Source organism: Coregonus clupeaformis, chromosome 10, assembly GCF_020615455.1.
Source record: "Coregonus clupeaformis isolate EN_2021a chromosome 10, ASM2061545v1, whole genome shotgun sequence".
NCBI lineage: Eukaryota > Metazoa > Chordata > Actinopteri > Salmoniformes > Salmonidae > Coregonus > Coregonus clupeaformis.
The window spans coordinates 56,387,828-56,411,564 of record NC_059201.1 but is presented as its reverse complement, the minus strand read 5'-3'; the positions used below and the strand labels follow the sequence as shown (position 1 = coordinate 56,411,564).

Genomic DNA, 23,737 nt, shown 5'->3' with positions numbered 1-23,737 from the left:
TTTGGGAAGCGACCGTAGTGTCACAGTGGGCTAGAGCTTCTGATCACTGCATACACGTGGGTTGCGTAACACTTGGTAGGGGGATAGAGAGGAGCTGGAACTCCATTGAGGGATCAGGCGTTGGTAGTCCAGTACAGTGCACCACAGAATGGAACAGATCAGCCTAACACTTTGAAGTTCTGGCTACACAAGCCCTTTGAACCTCCCGAGCTTAGATTTTCATGCCTGTTGCTGTGCCGTAATTAACATTTTACCGGGATCCATTTTCAAAGACAGGAGGTGAAACACAACAGTCCTTCTTATCAAAGAGCCGGAAGACAGAGAGGTGAAGTCGGATGTCATGGTGCTGCTGTTGCTGTTTTTAGCCTGTTTGTCTGCTTCTACTTGCCTCGTCCCAAATGGCACCCTTTTCCCTTTAAATATACAGTTGAAGTCGGAAGTTTACATACACCTTAGCCAAATACATTTAAACTCAGTTTTTCACAATTCCTGACATTTAATCCTAGTAAATATTTCCTGTCTTAGGTCAGTTAGGATCACCACTTTATTTTAAGAATGTGAAATGTCAGAATAATAGTAGAGAGAATGATTTATTTCAGCTTTTATTTATTTCATCACATTCCCAGTGGGTCAGAAGTTTACATACACTCAATTAGTATTTGGTAGCATTGCCTTTAAATTGTTTAACTTGGGTCAAATGTTTCGGGTAGCCTACCACAAGCTTCCCACAATAAGTTGGGTGAATTTTGGCCCATTCCTCCTGACAGAGCTGGTGTAACTGAGTCAGGTTTGTAGGCCTCCTTGCTCGCACACGCTTTTTCAGTTCTGGCCACAAATGTTCTATAGGATTGAGGTCAGGGCTTTGTGATGGCCACTCCAATACCTTGACTTTGTTGTCCTTAAGCCATTTTTCCACAACTTTGGAAGTATGCTTGGGGTCATTGTCCATTTGGAAGACCAATTTGCGACCAAGCTTTACCTTCCTGACTGATGTCTTGAGATGTTACTTCAATATATCAACATAATTTTCCTTTCTCATGATGCCATCTATTTTGTGAAGTGCACCAGTCACTCCTGCAGCAAAGCACCCCCACAGCATGATGCTGCCACCCCCGTTCTTCACAGTTGGGATGGTGTTCTTCGGCTTGCAAGCATCCCCCTTTTTCCTCCAAACATAACGATGGTCATTATGGCCAAACAGTTCTATTTTTGTTTCATCAGAGCATAGGACATTTCTCCAAAAAGTATGATCTTTGTCCCCATGTGCAGTTGAAAACTGTAGTCTAGTTTTTTTATGGCGGTTTTGGAGCAGTGGCTTCTTCCTTGCTGAGCGGCCTTTCAGGTTATGTCGATATAGGACTCGTTTTACTGTGGATATAGATACTTTTGTACCTGTTTTCTCCAGCATCTTCACAAGGTCCTTTGCTGATGTTCTGGGATTGATTTGCACCAAAGTACGTTCATCTCTAGGAGACAGAACGCGTCTCCTTCCTGAGTGGTATGACGGCTGCGTGGTCCCATGGTGTTTATACTTGCATACTATTGTTTGTACAGATGAACGTGGTACCTTCAGGCATTTGGAAATTGCTCCCAAGGATGAACCAGACTTGTGGAGGTCTACAACTTTTTTCCTGAGGTCTTGGCTGATTTCTTTTGATTTTCCCATGATGTCAAGCAAAGAGGCACTGAGTTTGAAGGTAGGCCTTGAAATATATCCACAGGTACACCTCCAATCCACTCAAATGATGTCAATTAGCCTATCAGAAGCTTCTAAAGCCATGACATCATTTTATGGAATTTTCCAAGCTGTTTAAAGGCACAGTCAACTTAGTGTATGTAAACTTCTGACCCACTGGAATTGTGATACAGTGAATTATAAGTGAAATAATCTGATTGTAAACAATTGTTGGAAAAATTACTTGTGTCATGCACAAAGTAGATGTCCCAACAGACTTGCCAAAACTATAGTTTGTTAACAAGAAATTTGTGGAGTGGTTGAAAAATGAGTTTTAATAACTCCAACCTAAGTGTATGTAAACTTCCGACTTCAACTGTACTTATGGACTTCAACTTAACTTCCGACTTCAACTGTAGTGCACTATGTAGGGAATAGAGTGTCATTTGGGAGGAACACATTGTGCCCTTAGCGGTAGTGGTGCAACATCTGTCCGGTGAAGTCCATAAAACATTGCAAGTAACAAACAATTACATGACTTACTGCATGGTCAAACAAGTTAATGTTACTGCCTCCACTAATCCAGCAAAATGTGAACTTCACCATCATCTAGTCACCTATGCTTAGTCTAATACAGTGACAACTAAAATATACTCTTTAGTCCAGTCAATGTAAGCTAAATATGATGTGGCTGTCCATGGTACTGACTTGTGTGTGTGTTTGTGTGTGTGTGTATGTGCACGTGCGCGTGCGTGCTTGCAAGTAGAAAAAAAACATGTTGACGCCAGCAATGCCATCCACACCCACGTTTCCCAAACTTGGTCCTGGGGACCCCAAGGGGTGCACATTTAGTTTTTTGCCCTACCACTACACAGCTGATTCAAATAATCAAAGCTTGATGATGAGTTCATTAGTCAGCTATGTAGTGTTAGGGCAAAAACCAAAACATGCACGCCTTTGGGTCCCCAGGACCAAGTTTGGGAAATGCTGCAGTACATGCCTTTAGTTTTTGTTGTCCTAGGCTACCTGGCTAAAATGTATGCTTGCTAGCCTAACTACAGTGAGGGAAAAAAGTATTTGATCCCCTGCTGATTTTGTAGGTTTGCCCACTGACAAAGACATGATCAGACTATAATTTTAATGGTAGGTTTATTTGAACAGTGAGAGACAGAATAACAACAAGAAAATCCAGAAAAACGCATGTCAAAAATGTTATAAATTGATTTGCATTTTAATGAGGGAAATAAGTATCTCCAGAAGGTGGTCAGTGACTCCGCTGTCCTGGCGTCGTGGGGGAGCTTGTTCCACCATTGGGGTGCCAGAGCAGCAAATAGCTTTGACTGGGCTGAGCGGGAACTGTGCTTCCGTAGAGGTAGGGGAGCTAGCAGGCCAGAGGTGGATTAACGTAGTGCCCTTGTTTGGGTGTAGGGTCTGATCAGAGCCTGAAGGTAAGGAGGTGCCGTTCCCCTCACAGCTCCGTAGGCAAGCACCATGGTCTTGTAGTAGATGCGAGCCTCAACTGGAAGCCAGTGGAGTGTGCGGAGGAGCAGGGTGACATGAGAGAACTTGGGAAGGTTGAACACCAGACGGGCTGCAGCGTTCTGGATAAGTTGTAGGGGTTTAATGGCACAGGCAGGGAGCCCAGCCAACATCGAGTTGCAATAATCCAGACGGGAGATGACAAGTGCCTGGATTAGGACCTGTGCCGCTTTCTGTGTAAGGTAGTGTCGTACGAACCTGCAGGATCGGGTCACCGCTTTGATGTTAGCGGAGAATGACAGGGTGTTGTCCAGGGTCACGCCAAGGTTCTTTGTACTCTGGGAGGAGGACACAATGGAGTTGTCAACCGTGATGGCGAGATCATGGAGCGGGCAGTCCTTCCCCGGGAGGAAGAGCAGCTCCGTCTTGCCGAGGTTCAGCTTGAGGTGGTGATCCGACATCCACACTGATATGTCTGCCAGACATGCAGAGATGCGATTCGCCACCTGGTTATCAGAAGGGGGAAAGGAGAAAACTAATTGTGTGCCGTCTGCGTAGCAATGATAGGAGAGACCATGTGAGGATATGACAGAGCCAAGTGACTTGGTGTATAGAGAGAATAGGAGAGGGCCTAGAACTGAGCCCTGGGGGACACCAGTGGTGAGAGCACGTGGTGCGGAGACAGATTCTCGCCACGCCACCTGGTAGGAGCGACCTGTCAGGTAGGACGCAATCCAAGAGTGAGCAGCGCCGGAGATGCCCAACTCGGAGAGGGTGGAGAGGAGGATCTGATGGTTCACAGTATCAAAGGCAGCGGATAGGTCTAGAAGGATAAGAGCAGAGGAGAGAGAGTTAGCTTTAGCAGTGCGGAGAGCCTCCGTGACACAGAGAAGAACAGTCTCCGTTGAATGACCAGTCTTGAAACCTGACTGGTTTGGATCAAGAAGGTCATTCTGAGATAGATAGCAGGAGAGTTGGCTAGAGACGTTACGCTCAAGAGTTTTGGAGAGAAAATAAAAAAGGGATACTGGTCTGTAGTTGTTGACATCGGAGGGATCGAGTGTAGGTTTTTTGAGGAGGGTTGCAACTCTCGCTCTCTTGAAGACGGAAGGGACATGGCCAACGCTCAAGGAAGAGTTGATGAGCGAGGTGAGGTAAGGGAGAAGGTCTCCGTAAATGGTCTGGAGAAGAGAGGAGGGGATAGTGTCAAGCAGGCAGGTTGTTGGGTGGCCGGCCGTCACAAGTTGCAAGATTTCATCTGGAGAGAGAGGGGAGAAAGAAGTCGAAGCATAGGTTAGGGCAGTGTGAGCAGGACCAGTGGTGTCATTTGAGTTAATAAATGAGGATCGGATGTCGTCAACCTTTTTTTCAAAATGGTTGACGAATCCAAAGTTTGAAATCTTTCCCATTTGTAAATTGGTCTATGAAGGTCGAGCTTCCAATAAATACTACTACTTCTATTACTACCACTACTAGCTAAGTAATTTGTTGAGTGTGCGATTTCTCTTAAGACAAATATTTCATTCTCGCCACTCCTTCTATTGTTGTAAAAACTCATACAATTGCTTCAGGCAGCCTATTAGGCATAGTGAGGCTATACACTTAACTCTCTATAGAGCCGACAATACAGTACTTAACTCTCTATAGAGCCGACAATACGGTACCTAACTCTCTATAGAGCCGACAATACGGTACTTAACTCTCTATAGAGCCGACAATACGGTACTTAACTCTCTATAGAGCCGACAATACGGTACTTAACTCTCTATAGAGCCGACAATACGGTACCTAACTCTCTATAGAGCCGACAATACGGTACTTAACTCTCTATAGTGCCGACAATACGGTACTTAACTCTCTATAGTGCCGACAATATGGTACTTAACTCTCTATAGAGCCGACAATACGGTACTTAACTCTCTATAGAGCCGACAATACGGTACTTAACTCTCTATAGAGCCGACAATACAGTACTTAACTCTCTATAGAGCCGACAATACGGTACTTAACTCTCTATAGAGCCGACAATACAGTACTCAACTCTCTATAGAGCCGACAATACAGTACTTAACTCTCCGCACATAAGGAGAGGCACACAGAGAGCCAGGGTCTAATCAGGGAAATCCAACTGCACTTGGGCGACACTTGACAACCAGCTGTTCAGAGGAAAAGGAAATATAAGCCTATTGCTCAGCTGACCTACTGGGCAGCACAGAGCGTATAGACAGAATGAGACATAATGTACCATACGCTTCATGTCACGTGACATCCATGCATTCTGTTCATTGTTGTTAATGTCTGCGCCATATGGAAGGGCTTGTCCAGTTCTGTTATCGTAAAGGCGAGCAGACCTTTAGCCATTCATGCAGTGCGTACACCTCTGCTTGAAGCAAAAAACTGGGTTTGAAGCAATAACAGACAAAATAAATCAGCTATGTTCAGCATACTGTATGTACTCATTATCAAATCAAAGTTTATTTGTCACATGCTTCGTAAACAGCAGGTGTAGACCAACCATGAAATCCTTATTTACGGGCTCTTCTCAACAATACAGAGAGAAAAAAAATAGAAATAATAGGAAAATAGAAAAATAATAACACAATAAATAATTACACAATGAGTAATGATAACTTGGCTATATACATGGGGTACCAGTCCGAGTCGTGCCCTCTTCACCACTGTGTTGGTGTGTGTGGACTATGATAATTCCTTAGTGATGTGGACACCGAGGAACTTGAAGCTCTCGACCTGCTCCACTACAGCCCCGTCGATGTGGATGGCGGCGTGCTCGGCCCTCCGTTTCCTGTAGTCCACGATCATCTCCTTTGTCTTGATCACGTTGAGGGAGAGGTTGTTGTCCTGGCACCACACTGCCAGGTCTCTGACCTCCTCCCTGTAGGCTGTCTCATCGTTGTCGGTGATCAGGCCTACCACCATTGTGTCATCTGCAAACTTAATGATGTTGTTGGAGTCGTGCACGGCATGCACACCTGAGGGGCCCCCGTGTTGAGGGTCAGCATGGCTGATGTGTTGTTGCCTACCCTCACCACCTGGGGGCGGCCTGTCAGGAAGTCCAGGATCCAGTTGCAGAGGGGGTGTTTAATCCCAGGGTCCTTAGCTTAGTAATGAGCTTGGAGGGCACTATGGTGTTGAATGCTGTGCTCTAGTCAATGAACAGCATTCTCATGTAGGTGTTCCTTTTGTCCAGGTGGGAAAGGGTAGTGTAGAGTGCTGTAGATATTGCATAATCTGTGGATCTGTTGGGAGACACTTGTCAGCTGGTCAGCACATGCTCTGCGTATGCGTCCTGGTAATTATTCTGGCCCTGCAGCCTTGTGAATGTTAACCTGTTTAAAGGTCTTACTCACATTGGCTACGGAGAGTGTGATCACACAGTCGTCCAGAACAGCTGGTGCTCTCATACATGGTTCAGTGTTGCTAGCCTTGAAGCGAGCATAGAAGGTATTTAGCTCATCTGATAGGCTCGTGTCACTGGACATCTCACATCTGGCTTTCCCTTTGTAATCCGTGATAGTTTTTTATATTTGTGTTACCCTGGGAGGCTTGCTGGGCACACTAACACACACACACACACACACACACACACACACACATGCATACAGACTGTACAACACACACACACACACACACACACACACACACACACACACACACACACACACACATGCATGCATGAGCACACACATCAGCTGTCACATCAACCCCTGCAGGCTTGTCTGCTGACAGCATGTCTGAAGTCATGTTCAGCTCGGCTGTCTCCAGCCGCTGTCAGTCAACTAGGCTAAGAAGATTGGGTGTGGACAGTGAAGCATGCAAAACAAATCACTCACCACCAAACACGGTGGAACTTAAGATTCAAGATACATCACTATTAGATACTCAAGAACGTAGCATTTAGAATACATACACTGCAAAAAGTTGTAAATTCAAAGTGTTAACAGTTTTTGACTCTGGAATAGTTAGTAAAAGAACCTGGTGTTAGTAACTATCTGATTATGATTGTGTCATTTAACTCAAATAAAATAAAACATGTCACATGCTCTGAATACAACTGGTGTAGACTTCACCGTGAAATGCTTGCATACAAGCCCTTCCCAACAATAAAGAGTAAAAAAATTATAATAAAAAGTAAAATAGTAACACAAGAATGGAGATACTGTATATACAGGGAGTACCAGTACCAGATCAATGTACAGGGGTATGAGGTATTTGAGGTAGATATGTACATGAAGGCAGGCCAAACTCATTAGGCATCAGGTTAGTTAATAAGAGTAAAATAGAGAACAGAGTAGAGCAGCATATTATGAGTATGCGTGTGTGTGTATTTGTGTGTGTGCGTGCGTGTGTGTGTGTTATGCGTGTGTGTGCGTATGTAGTGTATATGTGTGTATGTGTGTGTCTGTGTACTCGTCTCTACCTGTGATTCTTGCTTTAGCAAAGGATGCATGCACACACACACACACACACACACACATACACACACACACACACACACACACACACACACACACACACACACAGTGTGGGAGAGGCAAGATCCATCATTCAGAAGAGTAATCTAAGGCAGACAAAAGAAGACACTCTCAGTCCACCAGAGTCCACCAGGACACAGCAGCCCCAGACACATAGATACAGCTCTCTGCTCTCAACAAACAAAACCTCTCTCCTTTACTAAGACCAGCCAGGTCTGTGTCCCAAATGGCACCCTTTTCCCTTTTGTGCACTTGGGCTCTGGTCAGAAGTAGTGCACTATGTTGTAGGGAATAGGGTGCCATTTTGAACACCCAGGTCTTTCAAATAGCCCAATAATAGTCCACATAGGTGCTCCTCTATTTCTCACAAGGGATATTGAGTAGATTGGTGCATGTATTGTAGCGTAGCAGTAGCCTCGGGTTGAGGACGTTTCGTTTTCTGGTACTTGTTTCTGTGCTGTACAATATAGTGCGTTCATACGACATTCATAAGCACTACACAAGCATTCGTGTGTACCGATTGAAACCACCAAAATAGATATGGAGTTTGCTCTGATGTGGCAGATTGCTGGTACTGAACGTACAGTAACAAGGAATGGTCCCTGACAGTGAGCATTTATTTATGAACGCTTAAGTAGTATTTATGCAGTGCTTATGAAAGCTTTGCATGGTAATTTTTTTGGCAGTATTGTCTCCCCTTTACTCTGCTACCAGCTCTATGCTCCTCCAAATAGCTTGCTCAGAAAGCTTTCCACCTCTGTCCATCTAAACCCAAACCAATGTCCGTTTACTTATTTATCGCCCAGATACCCGGAATGGAAATATCCATAAGATCAGTCCGGTTTTTTATTTTCACTTTTCGAAGCAGGTCCCGGCTTTGCGGTCGGTCTCTGGGCGTGGAGTGGTCGCGCACTATCTCAAATGGCCTCGACACTGATCCAGGTGGCGCACCTGCATTGAAGCAGCTGATAAGTCCCTGAATGCTACTGGCTTATCTGGCCCCACCAGATTGGTAGAACAAGGCAGTGCAGGGCTTTTGTGTCATGTTACTGACTGCTGCTGCCACAAACCCTGCCGCCGCTGAAATATCTGGGCTTCTTGCAGCTACTTCAGATTCTCCTTTTTTGATAGTGAAAGTCACCTCATCATATACAGTATATCCACGTGCCGGATGCCATTTCTTGACCTTTATCTTACTTCTATGGGCCGCTCTCCATTTCTCTAGAAACGGAAGGTTCCTTCTTGACAATGCAACAATAAGAATAAGAATAATAAGATAAGAATACGAACATAAAGAAATTGCTCAGTAGAATAGACTAAACATTTTAGCATAAGTATAATACTGGAAAGGTAAAACATTTTATCCAATATTTACATGTGTTTTGGGGAAAGTGTGCAGTATTTAGCGATAATAATATCAGTCTGGTAGCAGCAGTTGTGATGTGTGTGTAATGTGAATGTGTGTGCGTGTGTGCTTGCGCTTGTGTGTGTGGATGAGTGTATATCTGTGTGGGTGTGTGCGTGAGTGAGTGCATGTGTGCTAAGGTGTGGCGAGTCAGTGCAGGTGGTCAGTCCAGTTCAAGTGTTCAGCAGTCTGATGGCTTGTAGAAAGAAACTGTTGGTATCAGACCTCATGCTCCGATACCATCTTCCCGACGGTAAGGAAGTGAACAGCTCATGGCTGGGGTGTGTGTGGTCCTTGATGATGCTGCAGGACTTCCTCAGGCACCGTTTCAAGTAGATGTCCTGGATGGGTGGGAGTATGGTCCTAGTGATGTACTGGGCCACCTTCACCGCCTGCTGGAGGGCCTTGCAATACCTGTACCAGGTTATGATACTACCGGTCAGGACATTCTTGATGGTGCAGTGGTAGTATTTGGAGTGGACGCGGGGTGGCATGCCGAATTTCTTCAGCCGCCTTTGGAGGTAAAGATGATGTTGCGCCCTCTTACACAAGAGTGGTGGTGTTGTTGGTCCATGTCAAGTCCTCGGTGATGTGGACGCCGAGGAACTTAAAACTGCTGATTCTTTCTACTGCAGCCCCGTTGATGTGGATCGGGGCATGTTCCCTCCTCTGCTTCCTAAAATCAACATTCAACTCCTTTGTTTTGCTGATGTTGAGGGAGAGGTTGTTGTCTCATCATTGCTGGTTATCAGGCCTTCAACCGTGGTGTCCTGTATCTTTTGGATGTATGCGTTTAAGTACACGAGTTCTGATGTGGTTGTTATGTCAACATTTGGGTTCAGGAAATGTGTGGGAAATAGTGCGCAATCCAAATCCATTGCCAAAAATCACCAGCCTGACAGATAATATGCAACTGATACTTTTTGTGAATACGATGAAACTGTATCATCTTATTTTAAGATTTGTTGTCTCATGCGCACGCACGCACGCACACACACACACACACACACACACACACACACACACACACACACACACACACACACACTTCATTGAAAATGTCAGGAAACTCAGCCAGTGGTGATGAATGGAACAGTTTAATCTGAATAGTCTGGTGAAAATGGTCTAAAAGACAGTTTGGCTACAGTTTCAGGGTCCACAAAAGGGCCCTTTGAAGTGAAGTGGCCTTTGTGTTATGAAATGTGCAGTTTACCCATAAACAGAGAGAGAAAATGGGAGCTTTAAGAAGACTAATGGAGCAGGAGCACAAAGGGCTTTAACCTTACAGCATCCGGTTAGCAACAGTGAAAGGGTGACATTAGCCTTCTTTATGTGCCACTGCACATTGACAGCATACACACAAGCATACACATTTACGTGCATGGATGCGTGCACACACACAAACAAACAAACACACACGCATATGCATGTTCACTCACATGAATGCAACACTGACACACAGAGATCATCAAGAGTGAATCATGTGCAGTGTATTGTGAAATACAGAGAGAGTCAAGTCAATACCCTATTCAAAATCACCCTTCTGTCAAAAGACGAACATGGTGATGACAGAATGTTTGAATTGGAGAATTCTCACATTGTAGGCGGTGCTCTCTCTCGTTCTCCTTCACCGTCCTTTCTATCTTGGTATTTATGTCTTCTGTTTCCATATTTCTCTCAGCCTCTACAACTTATTTCTTTCTTTCTTTCTTTCCCTCCCTCTCTCTCTTCATCTACGCTACCGTTCAAAAGTTTGGGGTCACTTAGAAATGTCATTGTTTTCGAGGGAAAAGCAATTTTTCTGTCCATTAAAATAACATCAAATTGATCAGAAATACAGTGTAGACATTGTTGATGTTGTAAATGGCTATTGTAGCTGGAAACGGCTGATTTTTAATGGAATATCTACATAGGCGTACAGAGGCCCATTATCAGCAACCATCAGTCCTGTGTTCCAATGGCACGTTGTGTTTGCTAATCCAAGTTTATCATTTTAAAAGGCTAATTGGTCATTAGAAAACCCTTTTGCAATTATGTTTTTATGCTTTTCTTTCGAAAACAAGGACATTTCTAAGTGACCCCAAACTCTTTCCTAGTCCCTGCTTCTCTCTCTCTCTCCCCTTTTCTCTGGGATTGATTTCACACATTTCCCTCCCATGCCTCTTCACGGTGGGCTATTTTCTCCGGGTTCGTGCCATGAGATGGGTTTTCTCTGTCCGCCAGGCAGCACTCTGAGAGCTCTACTTGTTCCCAGCTGTCAACAGAGACAAGGGAGAAGGGCTGTTGACAGTTCAACCGGGAGTGTGTCCTCACTGTCCTGATGTCCTCACTGTCCTGATGTCCTGTCATCTGGGCTTTGGGCGAGATTGCTTTTTAGAGAGTCTATCTGGGCCGAGGGAGACAAGGTCAGTCGGCAGGATACGCCTCAGGTGCTAGTTTGTGGCGACAATTCACACCTGCACAGATTCCATTAGAATCCAGACCCGGCGAGACGTCATCTTCGATCAGACCCGGCGAGTGGATAACTGATCCGGACCGAGCCCCTTTCCCCATCAGACCTGGCGTTTGGATCTCTCTCGCGCACAATTCAATTTGAGCCTAGCTCGTTCCCCCGCTGTCAGGAGCACCTCGTCCAAAAATGTGCCAAGTGTAATAAAAGTGTGATAGGTTTTGGGTAGGCGTCCATAATTGGCATCGCTTTGGCACCAGGGCGGAGATTTTGCTTCCGAGATAATTGGTTCACTGGCATGTGGGAAGTGAGGGTGAATTTTAAATGTATGACCTCATGAAAATATGTCAATCTCCCCTTCTCTGCCTTTGCTCCTCTCTCCTCCCTCCCTCCCTCACTCCCTCCCCCACTCCCTCCTTCTCCCTCCAACCTCTTCTTCCCTCCCCCTTGCACTGCTTGAAAAAGGAAAAGGAGTCGAGGGTTGGATCACCTTTGCTCTGCAGGCAATTATTCTACCAGTGTAAAAGGAATTGGTCCAATCCCCCTTCTTCCTTCCAGCCCTGACGAGCTCCACAGCCCACCAATTAATGCAGCTCTTGCCCCTCTAGGCAGTCCCTGTGCAGGAGTGATGTTCCTCTGCCTAGTGGTTGCACTGCACAGAACAGGGTCAGCTCCTCTCCACCCCCTGCCTGCCAGGCTGACATGTACCTGGAGGACCATGATAGGGAAGCTGCAATGGGGCTCCAGTGTCGCTAACTTCACTTGGCTAACTGTCGTAACAGTACACTGCACCTCACTGCGGCGGCTTGCCTGACAGAGTCCGGTGACATGATTTGTTGACGTTGTCTGTTTGAGTGAGCAGAGAGTCTGGGGAAAGAAGAACTGCCGGTAAAGTAGTGCACTATATAGGGAATAGGGTTCCATTTGGGACGCACACGTACACTCCACTGTATGACCACAATGAGGCTGCTCCTCCTCCTTGCTCGGGCAGGCTTCGGCGTTCGCCGTCCCCGGAGTACTAGCTGCCACCGTTAGATGTTTCGATGTTTGATTGCTTTTGTCTGTCTATTGCACCTGTGTCCGTTTGTGTCTGATTATGTGTCCTATAAGTTGCCTGTCTTGTGTTGGTTAGTTTGTGTGTTGTTATTCGCCTGTCCGTTAGTGCTGCGTGCGTTCTCTGTTTGTTGTTTTGTAGTTTACGCACAGTTTGCGTAATCGCTCGCCTCTGTTTTATGTTGAGGCCGTTGATTGTATTTTGCCTTGTGTTGCACTAGTAAACTTTGTTGGACTAAGCTTCGGTGTCCTGCGCCTGACTCCCACACCACATTTACCTCAGCCTTTGACACACAACGTTTTTTTAATACCTATAATACTAATAACATACAATATACAGAGAGGATTATAAAAGGGTATAGGACTAAACCAGATAAGAGAAGTCAGTTAAATCATGCAAGAGGTATAATGATAGTGTATTGTATCAATTTTGTCCCTGGCGATAAGTGTACACATGAAAATGACAATATCGGGTCATAAAATGACAAGGAACCTAACATATTCAAACTAATGAAAAACAAACAAACATAAATCTCAATAAATGTGTATTATTCTTGGACCCTTGTTTTCTCTTGCAGTAGCATATTCCACCCTCACCATCAGAATCTAAACAAATGGAGTTTGGAGGGATCGCTGATTTGTATTCAACTTCTTGGACTTTCCTACAAGCACCCTTCTGCCAGATGTCTGAGGCAGAGAGCTGCTGGGTAAGCCTAGCGGGAGGCTAACATTTAACAGAAATGAAAGCTGATGTGCCCGACTAGTGGTATGGCACAACGGCGTGAGAGAAAATTATAATGCCTACCCATTCATGATGGGAAGACGACGTCGCTGGTTAATGTGCTAAGAGCTAGGATAGCTCTCTCCTAGCTCTCTCGGTACATGTGCCAACGTCCTTTCGCCTAGCCAATCAGAGAATGGCTGCTGTCAGCTTTGAGTTGGTTGAAGTTGAGGACGGCTGTGTCAAAGGCGGAACCTCCGTGGCAGGGCTGCATGAAAACTCATATTCAGATTGAGCACCTGCATAGTGCATAGTGATACTAATGGGAGGGGTGTTGTGAATGCTCAGTTTTCACAAGTGTACATTGCATTGTCCTGTCAATAGTTGGTTTGAGAGGGGAACATTGTTGCATTGTTATCATTTGTGGCATTGTATGTTCACCGGAAATGGGACAATATAACACATGCGTGTGTCAGTGGATGTGTGTGAGACAGAGAGAGAAGATCAGCTATCTATTTATGGCCCTGTGTGGGCATGTGTAAGCATGCTTTTATGTGTCAGTGTGTGTGTGTGTGTTCAAATAGCCCAGTGTTGGTTTAGTGACAGTGTGGGTTTGCTTTTGGACCACTCCGCACTGTCAAGTCAGTCCAGAGGGGGGAGGGGGATGAAGGTTTTGCTGGAGCAAGCAGCTTTTTTTTGGAAGGAGAAATTGGCCCAGTTACGGTTGGCACTGATCTGACATTTTAGCACAGCATAATAGTTACCACTGACGGCTGCCTTAGACTCGCACTCTATAATCTGCACCGCATGATTACTACAGTACAGACTGCATAGTAATGCTGACCGGACATCATTCACCTTATACCTACTGTTGTGGCCGTGTCAGCAAGCTGGGTCACTGCGTCGAGATATAACCCACAGCTCAATTATGGTACAAGGATGAGCAGTGAGCAGCACACCTCTGGGCTGAGCCAGAGGGGAGGAGTGGATGAGGTAGCGAATGCACATGAACTTAAGTCATTTGGCTATGCACTATGAGGGGAAAAAAACGTTGGGCCACTGCCAATATTAACATGCACCCCAGAAATGGGGGTCAGTTCCCATTTCAAATCCTGTCAGTTGAATTGGACATGGCATCTCTCTGTACGAAATGAAATTCCATCCCTGAATTGCCTAGGATTGAGAGGAAATTGACCCCGAAACCCACCAGCACACACCGTAAGTGGCCTCTGCCGTTGTTGGCTTAGCACTCTGATAGAGTCAACATTCACTCTTGTGGCTCTTCACCTTTAAGGAGACCCTTAAAACTACGTCCACATTCCGTGGGGTTCTATCTGTGCAAGAGCTGCGCGAAGCTGAGAACACACTGAGCGTGTGCAGCACAATCATCCACTGTCCAATGGAAAGCTCTGATTTTCAAGGTTGAAGCTAACTTCTGCAGACTGTCAATTGTTCCATTCGTAAACCATAAGAATACCTATCACAACATCAACGGGTATGACGCAAAAATACTTGTTTACTGTTCTATCTGAAGAAATACTACGATGTTCCAAGGCAAATAACAAGAGAAAAGTAATAAGGCATTTATTAACTGATTATTTCCTCTTGCTTCTAGCCGAGCATTTGGTTTGTAACAGTGGGGGTTTGTAGGAACCATTTTTTAAATATGTTAGAAACCGGTTTATAAAAGCAATAAGGCACTTTGGGGGTTTGTGGTATATGGCCAATATACCACGGCTAAGGGCTGTATCCAGGCACTCCGTGTTGCGTCTTGCCTAAGAACAGCCATTAGCTGTGGTATATTGGCCATGTACCACACCCCCCCAAAAATGCCCAAATGTTAGGAATCCCTCTCTACTTATGGCCAGATCATTTATTCATTGAAATCTGCTCATATTTAATTATACGCCAACTCACAGAACCATTTAACCACGATGTAGTTAAAGAAGCAGCGGTAACATTGACTAGCAGCAGGGGGATGGAGACGGGAGGAAGGAGAGGGAGGGGGGGATTCTCCAGGGGCCTCCAAGTGACTGAACATCTTCAAGAGCCTCCTGCCAGGAACATAACATGCTCTCGAGTGGTGACGTGCCAGACGCCTTGTCACCTTTTAATAAGTCATCACGGGATAGTCACTCCGCTGACCCGTCTGCTGCATAGTGCTGTCTGTGACGTCACAGTTTCCTTATAATATTACGATATAGGATATACCTTATACAGTATATGCGTCCTCATATATTTACTGTGTAACTGAGATATGGGGAAAAGTGAGTACATAATCAATTTTATGTATACAATACTTTCCAAGTTTGGGAATATTGGAATGTTTTTTAATCAAGCACTGTGACGTCATATGCATAGGGATTTCAGTATAGAGTTGACTTATTATATTACGATACATAATATACCTTACGGTATATGCTCCAGCACCATATCATACTCTGTAACTTACATTTGGAATAGTGAGTACATCATCAATGTTATTACACACCATCTTTGGGACCGTTGATGACATTTTACTTTTGAGAAATGACATTTCAGAGCTGTACTAAACACAGATTGTATTCTTCCACCAGTGTCAATGCTTGGTTCACAAAGTACTTGCTGACTGCCTCTTTAAGCGATAGTTACAGTTTGCATGGACAAATGAGATTGACGAAGGATAAGTAGGGGATGTGGTCAAAGAAAAATGGCATAATATCTTTGAGGACCATCACTTAGTTTCATAAATTCATCTATGTTCCTTTGATGATGGAATTTCAATGAATTTACTGTCAGGAGAGACCAGCCGAGGAGAGATAAAATATATGAGAGTTGTGTGGAACACTCACTTTTACCCTGTCAAGCACAACACTGCTCAAGTACGACTCAAGTTGTCTCTTTTTGATGATCTAAGGAAGGCTGCCAGGCTGTTCAACAAAAGATCAAATGACCTGGCCTAGAATCCTAGGGGAGTCTTACAACAGCCTAAAGACTTGTGTTTGTAAGTGTGTGTGGGCATTGATTTCTATACAACATAGTAGTGATTTGTGTATATTAATAAACAGTATAGTGTATGTGTGCAGTTTTCTTCTGGAGTGTATCTGATATTTTTGTCGATGGATGGAAATACATGACATGCCCTTAAAAAACCCACAACATGTCGGATAAATGGACAGGCCTACCTTTTAAACAGAGCATGTATTTTTGGCTGGGTGTGGGTCGACGTAAGCAGGAACTGAAGTACCGCAGAAGCTTTTAATATTCTCCTTCTGCAGCTCTCTGTCTCTATCTTTTCTTCTCTCTCTCTTCTCTTTCTCTCTTTCTTCCCCTCTGACTCTCACTTTTACTCTCTGTCTGTTTCTCTAAATCTCTCTTTCTCTTTGACTATTTCCCTCTCTCTTCCTGTCTCTCTCTCTATCAGTTTTTTTCCATTTCCCTTTCTCTGTTTGTCGGTCTCTCTCAACCCCCGCCTCTGTCTCTCATCACCCCCTCTCTCCTTCACTCCCCCATAGAGAGGCAAGAGTACAGAGGGGGCATGCAGTTAGCGGTGCCCTACCGTCATCGCACAGGCTGCGTTTTCACTAAAAATAGCTTGACTCGTGGCACAGTCCAAGACATGGCCCCGGGTGAGAGGGGCTTAGAGCGTAAATTCAAATATGTGTTTCGGGGAAGGTCGTCCTTGCAAGTTTGACTGACAGGCAAGCGAGTGTGAAACCTTGTGGACTTTTTTGAAGTGAGCACTTAACTGGGGCTATCAGCCTCGCTCAAAGCCTTGCAGTCCCAAAACATGACATCACATTTGTGATTGGTCACTTGTTTGGGGAATGAAGCTCTGAGGGGCAACGGCTTCTGTTTATTCATAAAGACAAAGTGAAGCAAAATAAGCATTGTGCTTTTACGGTATCTAATTATAGATCAGGGATACGTTGGAAACATTTGACCATTTTAGGTATTGAATAGAATAAGGATGTATTTCAGCCCGTCTGATGATGGTTCTGTGTTTCTTCTTCCAGGTGATGGGAACCCCAAGGAGAGCAGCCCTTTTATCAACAGTAGTGATGCCACAGAGAAGAGCCTGCAATACGATGGCAAACATATGGCTCTGTTTGAGGTATGTATGCGCACACACACACACACACACACACACACACACACACATGCACACATGCAGGAACGCATGCACAGACAGACAGACACTCACACACACACTTACTCGTGCATGTGCAACAGAAGCCAACTGTATGATGACCAGAGTATGGTCCTGCCTGTGAGACTGGAATTTGTAGGCAGACACACACACACACACACACACACACACACACACACACACACACACATTCACGGATCAGCGAGTGATTGAATAAGGGCCGTGACATCGATTAACGAGGGTAATAACTGTTTGAAGGGCGAGTGTTACACCTCAGGTTAATCCAATCACATTTCCAAACTGCTACAGAAAATGACAAAACAAAGCCATTTACCTTCATAAGCAAAAAGCCAAGTGTATTACATTTTTTCTCTAAGGGATCCTCATTTGAAATGATGAGTGGTTTGCTGCATAAACTGTATTAAGTAGTTTGTATTCATATTGCACATTTTATATTTTACACCCCCAATTTGGTCATATCGCTTCCCGCATTATTTTGCACCACCTCAGAAATGCAGGGAATCCATTTTGTGTCAATATGCTCACTACAATTTACCAATTATGTTATCCTGTTTGTGTCAATGCACTTTGCAGGAGGAGATGGAGACCAGTCCCATGGTGTCGTCTATGCTCAGTAGTCTGGCCAACTACTCCAACCTCCCCCAGGGCAGCAAGGAGCACGAGGAGGAGGCCGACAATGAGGACGAAGACAAAAAGAAGAAGAAACCTGTCAAGGTAAGTTGCCGTTGCAATACTGGTCACTCAGTCCAGTAACACAGCACTGATCAGTCAGACCAGTAACACAGCACTGATCAGTCAGACCAGTAATACAGCACTGATTAGTCAGACCTGTAACACAGCACTGATTAGTCAGACCTGTAACACAGCACTGATTAGTCAGACCTGTAACACAGCACTGATTAGTCAGACCTGTAACATAACTGGCCAGTCAGACCTGTAACACAACTGGCCAGTCAGACCTGTAACACAACTGGCCAGTCAGACCTGTAACACAACTGGCCAGTCAGACCTGTAACACAACTGGCCAGTCAGACCTGTAACACAACTGGCCAGTCAGACCTGTAGCACAACTGGCCAGTCAGACCTGTAACACAACTGGCCAGTCAGACCTGTAACATAACTGGCCAGTCAGACCTGTAACATAACTGGCCAGTCAGACCTGTAACATAACTGGCCAGTCAGACCTGTAACATAACTGGCCAGTCAGACCTGTAACATAACTGGCCAGTCAGACCTGTAACATAACTGGCCAGTCAGACCTGTAACATAACTGGCCAGTCAGACCTGTAACATAACTGGCCAGTCAGACCTGTAACATAACTGGCCAGTCAGACCTGTAACACAGCCTGACTCACAGCCTTTTCACCCTGAGTTTTTCCCTATCTATTTTTGTTTTGGGTTCATTCTATATTTTGTTCTTGGTTCTTTCTTCGGGCTCTCTGTTTACCTTCCTAGTTTTTGTCAGTCCTTTTTACCTGGATGGTTCCTCTGCGTTAGCAATTATCTTCCACTATATCCCTGAGCCTGATCACTGCACCAACCTCCCACCCACCAGTCCAGACTAGAGCAGAGAGTTGAGAGATAGATAGATATATCGGATTCAGTACTCCTCCAATGGTAGCGCCGGGCGGAAGAGGCTAATCTTCCCGGTCACCTTCCCCGGCCCTTCAATACTTAATTAGCCCGCTCGGTACACCAAGCAGCTGCTTCTTCAATCAGCAGCCCATTCCAAAGGCAATCTCCCCATCACCACAAGAGGCTTTTCATTAAGGCAGCCGATGGCGTTTATCATTCCGACAACGATCCCTTTCTCTCTCCTCTCCTCTTTCCTCTCTCTCCCCTTCATCATCAGCCCATTGAGTATGGCAGCTCGAGCATTTCGTAAGGCGCAGTGTGAAAAGAGAGATTAGAGGGTTTTCATACTGTGCGACATCAGGGAACAGTCTGGAGGTTGCCAGGGTCAAGATGGAAACTGTTCCCCCAATCTGTGGGGGCTGACTATTTTTCCCTCTGAGTTTCTATTGGGAAGAATTAAATACTGCATCCCCATCTCTAATGGTGTTTCCCTTCCAGGTCATTGTGTTTTACGATGCCTCTTCCTTTTCTCACTAGAAGCCCCAGTCTTGCATTAGTATTCATGCCGGTAGCCTTGCGAAGATTGTATCTTGATTAATGTTGCTTCATATTATACTACAGTTGCGTCTGCCGTTTGACAGTGTTGATAATTGAGCTAAGGGGAGAATTTCACAGCTTACATATGCCCCTACTTAGCAAACAGAAAGTGGGGTTAAAACTGAACAGTATTCATTGTTATCTTGTAGCAGAATATTCCAGCAAACAGGAATGACCATTTAGTAATAATTTTGTCCTGCAGCACTGAATGTTCTTCCTATGTACTTGGCTAAATGACACACATGCACATATAGACACAGCCACCTTTTCTACCCATGCACTAACATCTCCCCCTTCTCCCGCTCTTTCTCTCTCTCCTCTCCCTTCCCCTCTTTCTCTCTATTTTCTCTCTCACACCCTCACCATAGACATACACATACACACCATTACTACACACACACACACACACACATCTCCTCTTCTCGCCTCACTCCCTCTCCCTCTCTCTTCTCCCTCTCCCTGCCTCTCTGTCTCTCTCGTACACACACACACACACACACAAATACCATTGACCAGTGTGCAGCGGGTTAATCCATACCTATAGGTGGACATTTGGAGGGAGATATTTGGTGCCCTCTCTCCTCTCTCTCTCCACCTCTAGTAATTCAGCACACCGGAGCTGAAAAGGATTAGCCCTGTCAGCTCCTGTCTGGTCGACAGAGCGTGAAGATGGCATTACAAGCTCCTAGCCCCCCCCCCCACACTCCCCACACCTCAACACTTGTATTGCATTAGAAGTTGAGGGACAGCATCTGTGCTCGCTCTACTTACTATATTATCACCTCAATCGTATAGTATGCCCCAGCTATGTCAGCTTTCTTCCAGACAGTTACTGCAGTAGTAAGTTCAAGTCCACTCTTCTCTTTCCCCTTCTTTCTTCTCCTCTCCTTTCTTATTTCTTCCTATTTCCTAAGCTCCTCTCCTTTCTTATTTTTTCCTATTTCCTAAGCTCCTCTCCTTTCTTATTTCTTCCTATTTCCTAAGCTCCTCTCCTTTCTTATTTTTTCCTATTTCCTAAGCTCCTCTCCTTTCTTATTTCTTCCTATTTCCTAAGCTCCTCTCCTTTCTTATTTTTTCCTATTTCCTAAGCTCCTCTCCTTTCTTATTTTTTCCTATTTCCTAAGCTCCTCTCCTTTCTTATTTTTTCCTATTTCCTAAGCTCCTCTCCTTTCTTATTTTTTCATATTTCCTAAGCTCCTCTCCTTTCTTATTTTTTCCTATTTCCTAAGCTCCTCTCCTTTCTTATTTTTTCATATTTCCTAAGCTCTCCTCGTTTTTTCCCCCAGCTAGGTCGTTCATTTACTTTCCTTTCGTCCACCTTTTTTCTCTCTTCTTCTTTCCTCCTCCCTCACCTCATCTCCTCATTTCTCATCTCTTCTCCTCTCACCTGACCCCATTTATCTCCATCACGCCATCCAAAACCAATCTCTTATACCAGGAAAAGGCTGCCCAAATGCCTTAACCAGTCCTCTATATATCCTCTTAAGCTGCCTACACACTGCATGACACACAACCTTTAACAGAGTTCTAAAAGCACATGTAATGCCTTTCATGATGGTATTTATGTAATGCACAAGACAGTAAATATCAAGCATGTTTTGCTTTTGTTTAGGAACCAGTACAACATTAGTAGACCATCTGTAGACATTCACATAACACGAAAGAAGGAAGAAAGCAGTCCCACTCCTTGAGTACTTTTTCTATATTGGATAGAGACGGTGAGATAGAGTAAGTTAAAAGAGGGTTTGTGTCAGAAGGTTGTGGGCCAGATTAGAACACACACCAACACGTGCTCTGAAGACAGCGACCCTAACAGCTAAACCACCCCAAGCCATGAAGGGTGCATTTGTAAAGAATCTTCATCGGCCCCCAGAGAATAAGAGGGCCCTGTGAGTGGTCTCAGGTGGCTGTGGTGGCTAAGGGTCCAGTGAGGGGGTGATTGGGTAAGGGGTGGCGAGGGTGGGGGCACCTGGGTAGCCGAGCTTAGTGGCGAGGTAGCAGAGAGCTGGTTCTGAAGCAGCTGTTACGAGCGGGGGGAGCCTACTGTTGGACCACTGCACCTGAGCCAGATAGCACTGGGCTGACTGCCTATCCCAGGGGGTCGTGGGGCAGCTGTCTCTCCTCACAGCCGCGGCGCAAACCCGTAGCGGCGGCAATGCAGTCGCTGCTTTTGCTGTTCTTGGCTGTTCCGGCTCACATGATCTCGAGGGAAATCATGCTGCAGGCTACCAGCCGTTTTTTTATTGGGCCTCACTAGTTCTCCGGATTCTAGAAGTCTATGTCCGGGATTGTATTGCACTCCTGGTCCAGGAATGAAATGCCAATTGAATGCGAATGGAAGTGGAGCTCCCTAAAATAAAGGCCTCGTTTCCCCCATAGGGAGTATATTGATTCAATAGAAACAAGCGTCCAATCTGCTGTGGCTATTTATCAATGTAAACTAATTAGACACATTCTCTTTTTTTTTGCGATACGTTTCTGTCTTCTCAATCTTGTGGCATTTTGGCCATTCTCAACAAGTGTATTCTTCTTCATTATTATTGTGTAGGCTACAGCACATGCTCACTGTCTATTAGGCAAATAGCTTTATAATATTCTTACTGAGACCCTGTATGTGTCTCAAATGACACCCTAATCCCTACATAATGCACATAGGTGGCGACACTCAGGTGGCTGCACTATTACATTCTAGTCATTTAGCAGATGCTCTTATCCAGAGCAACTTACATTTTTCATACTGGTCCCCAGTGGGAATCGAACCCACAACCCTGGCGTTGCAAGCGCCATGCTCTACCAACTGAGCTACAGGAGGGCTATTTGGAAATGGGTGCCATGTGGGACAGAAAGTTAACGAACAACCCTATGTTGTAAACAGTATTGAAGCCTGTGGATGGCCATTTTCGCAGCTTCTTGCCAATCTGGGTATACATATCTGCAGGGATATATTGTGTATTGTTAGCCATTGAGACCGCTCCGACAGTAGACTGAGATGCAGGGTCTTTTGTGTTGCTCTATTGTGTGTGGAAGCGCTGAAAATGACATCATTTGCCATATGGAGAGCAGCTATGGAGGGCTATCTCTCACTTTGATTGTTGCTGTATTCCCCCTTTGTGGGGTCTTGTTGTGTATGGGTATTTGTCCCCCCAGTGTGAATGGTGTTGTTGAGAATAGAGTGCAGATCGAAAGAGCCCATTGATATACACATACAGTAGCTAGTGTCGTGACGTGACTTATATTAATACGTATGGCTGTTATTTATCGAATCAACTAAACTATGTTTAATTGTCACTCGATTAAATTAATCATGTAACACTTAAATCATTAGGAATTTGGGGCACCACGGAAGAAGTTGTTTAACGAGTTACCATCTCCCGAATTAAACTCTTAGAAGATATATATGTTATATATCGATAACAGTCACTTATTAAATAATTACCTCTTATCAGTCTCATTCTGAACGTCGCATAATCCTTGGATCTGCAAGAACCCTAACCTTATTGATGAATCAGCAATACACAAATTGGCTTAATTATTGATTTACTAACTAACTAAATAATAACACAATACAAACACACACACACATAGGTTATTGATTACTAACGCAATACAATGAAAACAGGTCCCTAGTGGACTGGACTAACAATAACATGAATGCTTGGGTAGAAGGAGGGTCAGAGTGGAAGAGATTCAAACTATCGTGGTTACTACGCTCACAGAAATACAAATGCTTAAAACCCCACTAACCGCTCATTCGGATTAGAAATCAACATGTATTTACGTGTAGCTATCCTCAATAGTTGAGTTGATGATGTAGGACTCTGGTTTGCCCACCAGAGATCCCAATGTCCTTCGTAGAGTTTCTGGTCATAGTGGTGGTTAGAAGGGATACTTCAGCGTACCCTGTAGTTCGTAGAGTTGATCTGTTAGAAAAAATACTTCAGATGTACCAGCGGTTGTCTGAGAGGGATTGTCCTTCCCAACTCGTGTCTTTAGTGAAAGTTCTCTAGACAACTATACATGCCAGCTGCAGACTGAAATGATAAGGTCTAGTGTATTGTCTTCTTCTTCACCTCGTGTAGAGGTTGAGAGTTTCAGAGTTTCTCCATTTCAAACGTGTGGACTTACGTCTCACGTTTTCTG

The 23,737-nt window shown here is 44.8% G+C and overlaps 1 protein-coding gene across 2 annotated transcripts in view; it reads left to right on the top strand.

The window, feature by feature from the left end:
• Positions 1–23,737, top strand: part of LOC121574663 (solute carrier family 12 member 5-like) — a 292,183-nt gene that overhangs the window by 179,127 nt on the left and 89,319 nt on the right. For both annotated transcript variants that reach the window (XM_041887202.2, XM_045223089.1), the window contains exons 2-3: positions 17,271–17,368; positions 17,999–18,139. In XM_041887202.2, coding sequence (XP_041743136.2) covers positions 17,271–17,368; positions 17,999–18,139 — 239 coding nt within the window. The remainder of the gene's footprint in view (positions 1–17,270; positions 17,369–17,998; positions 18,140–23,737) is intronic.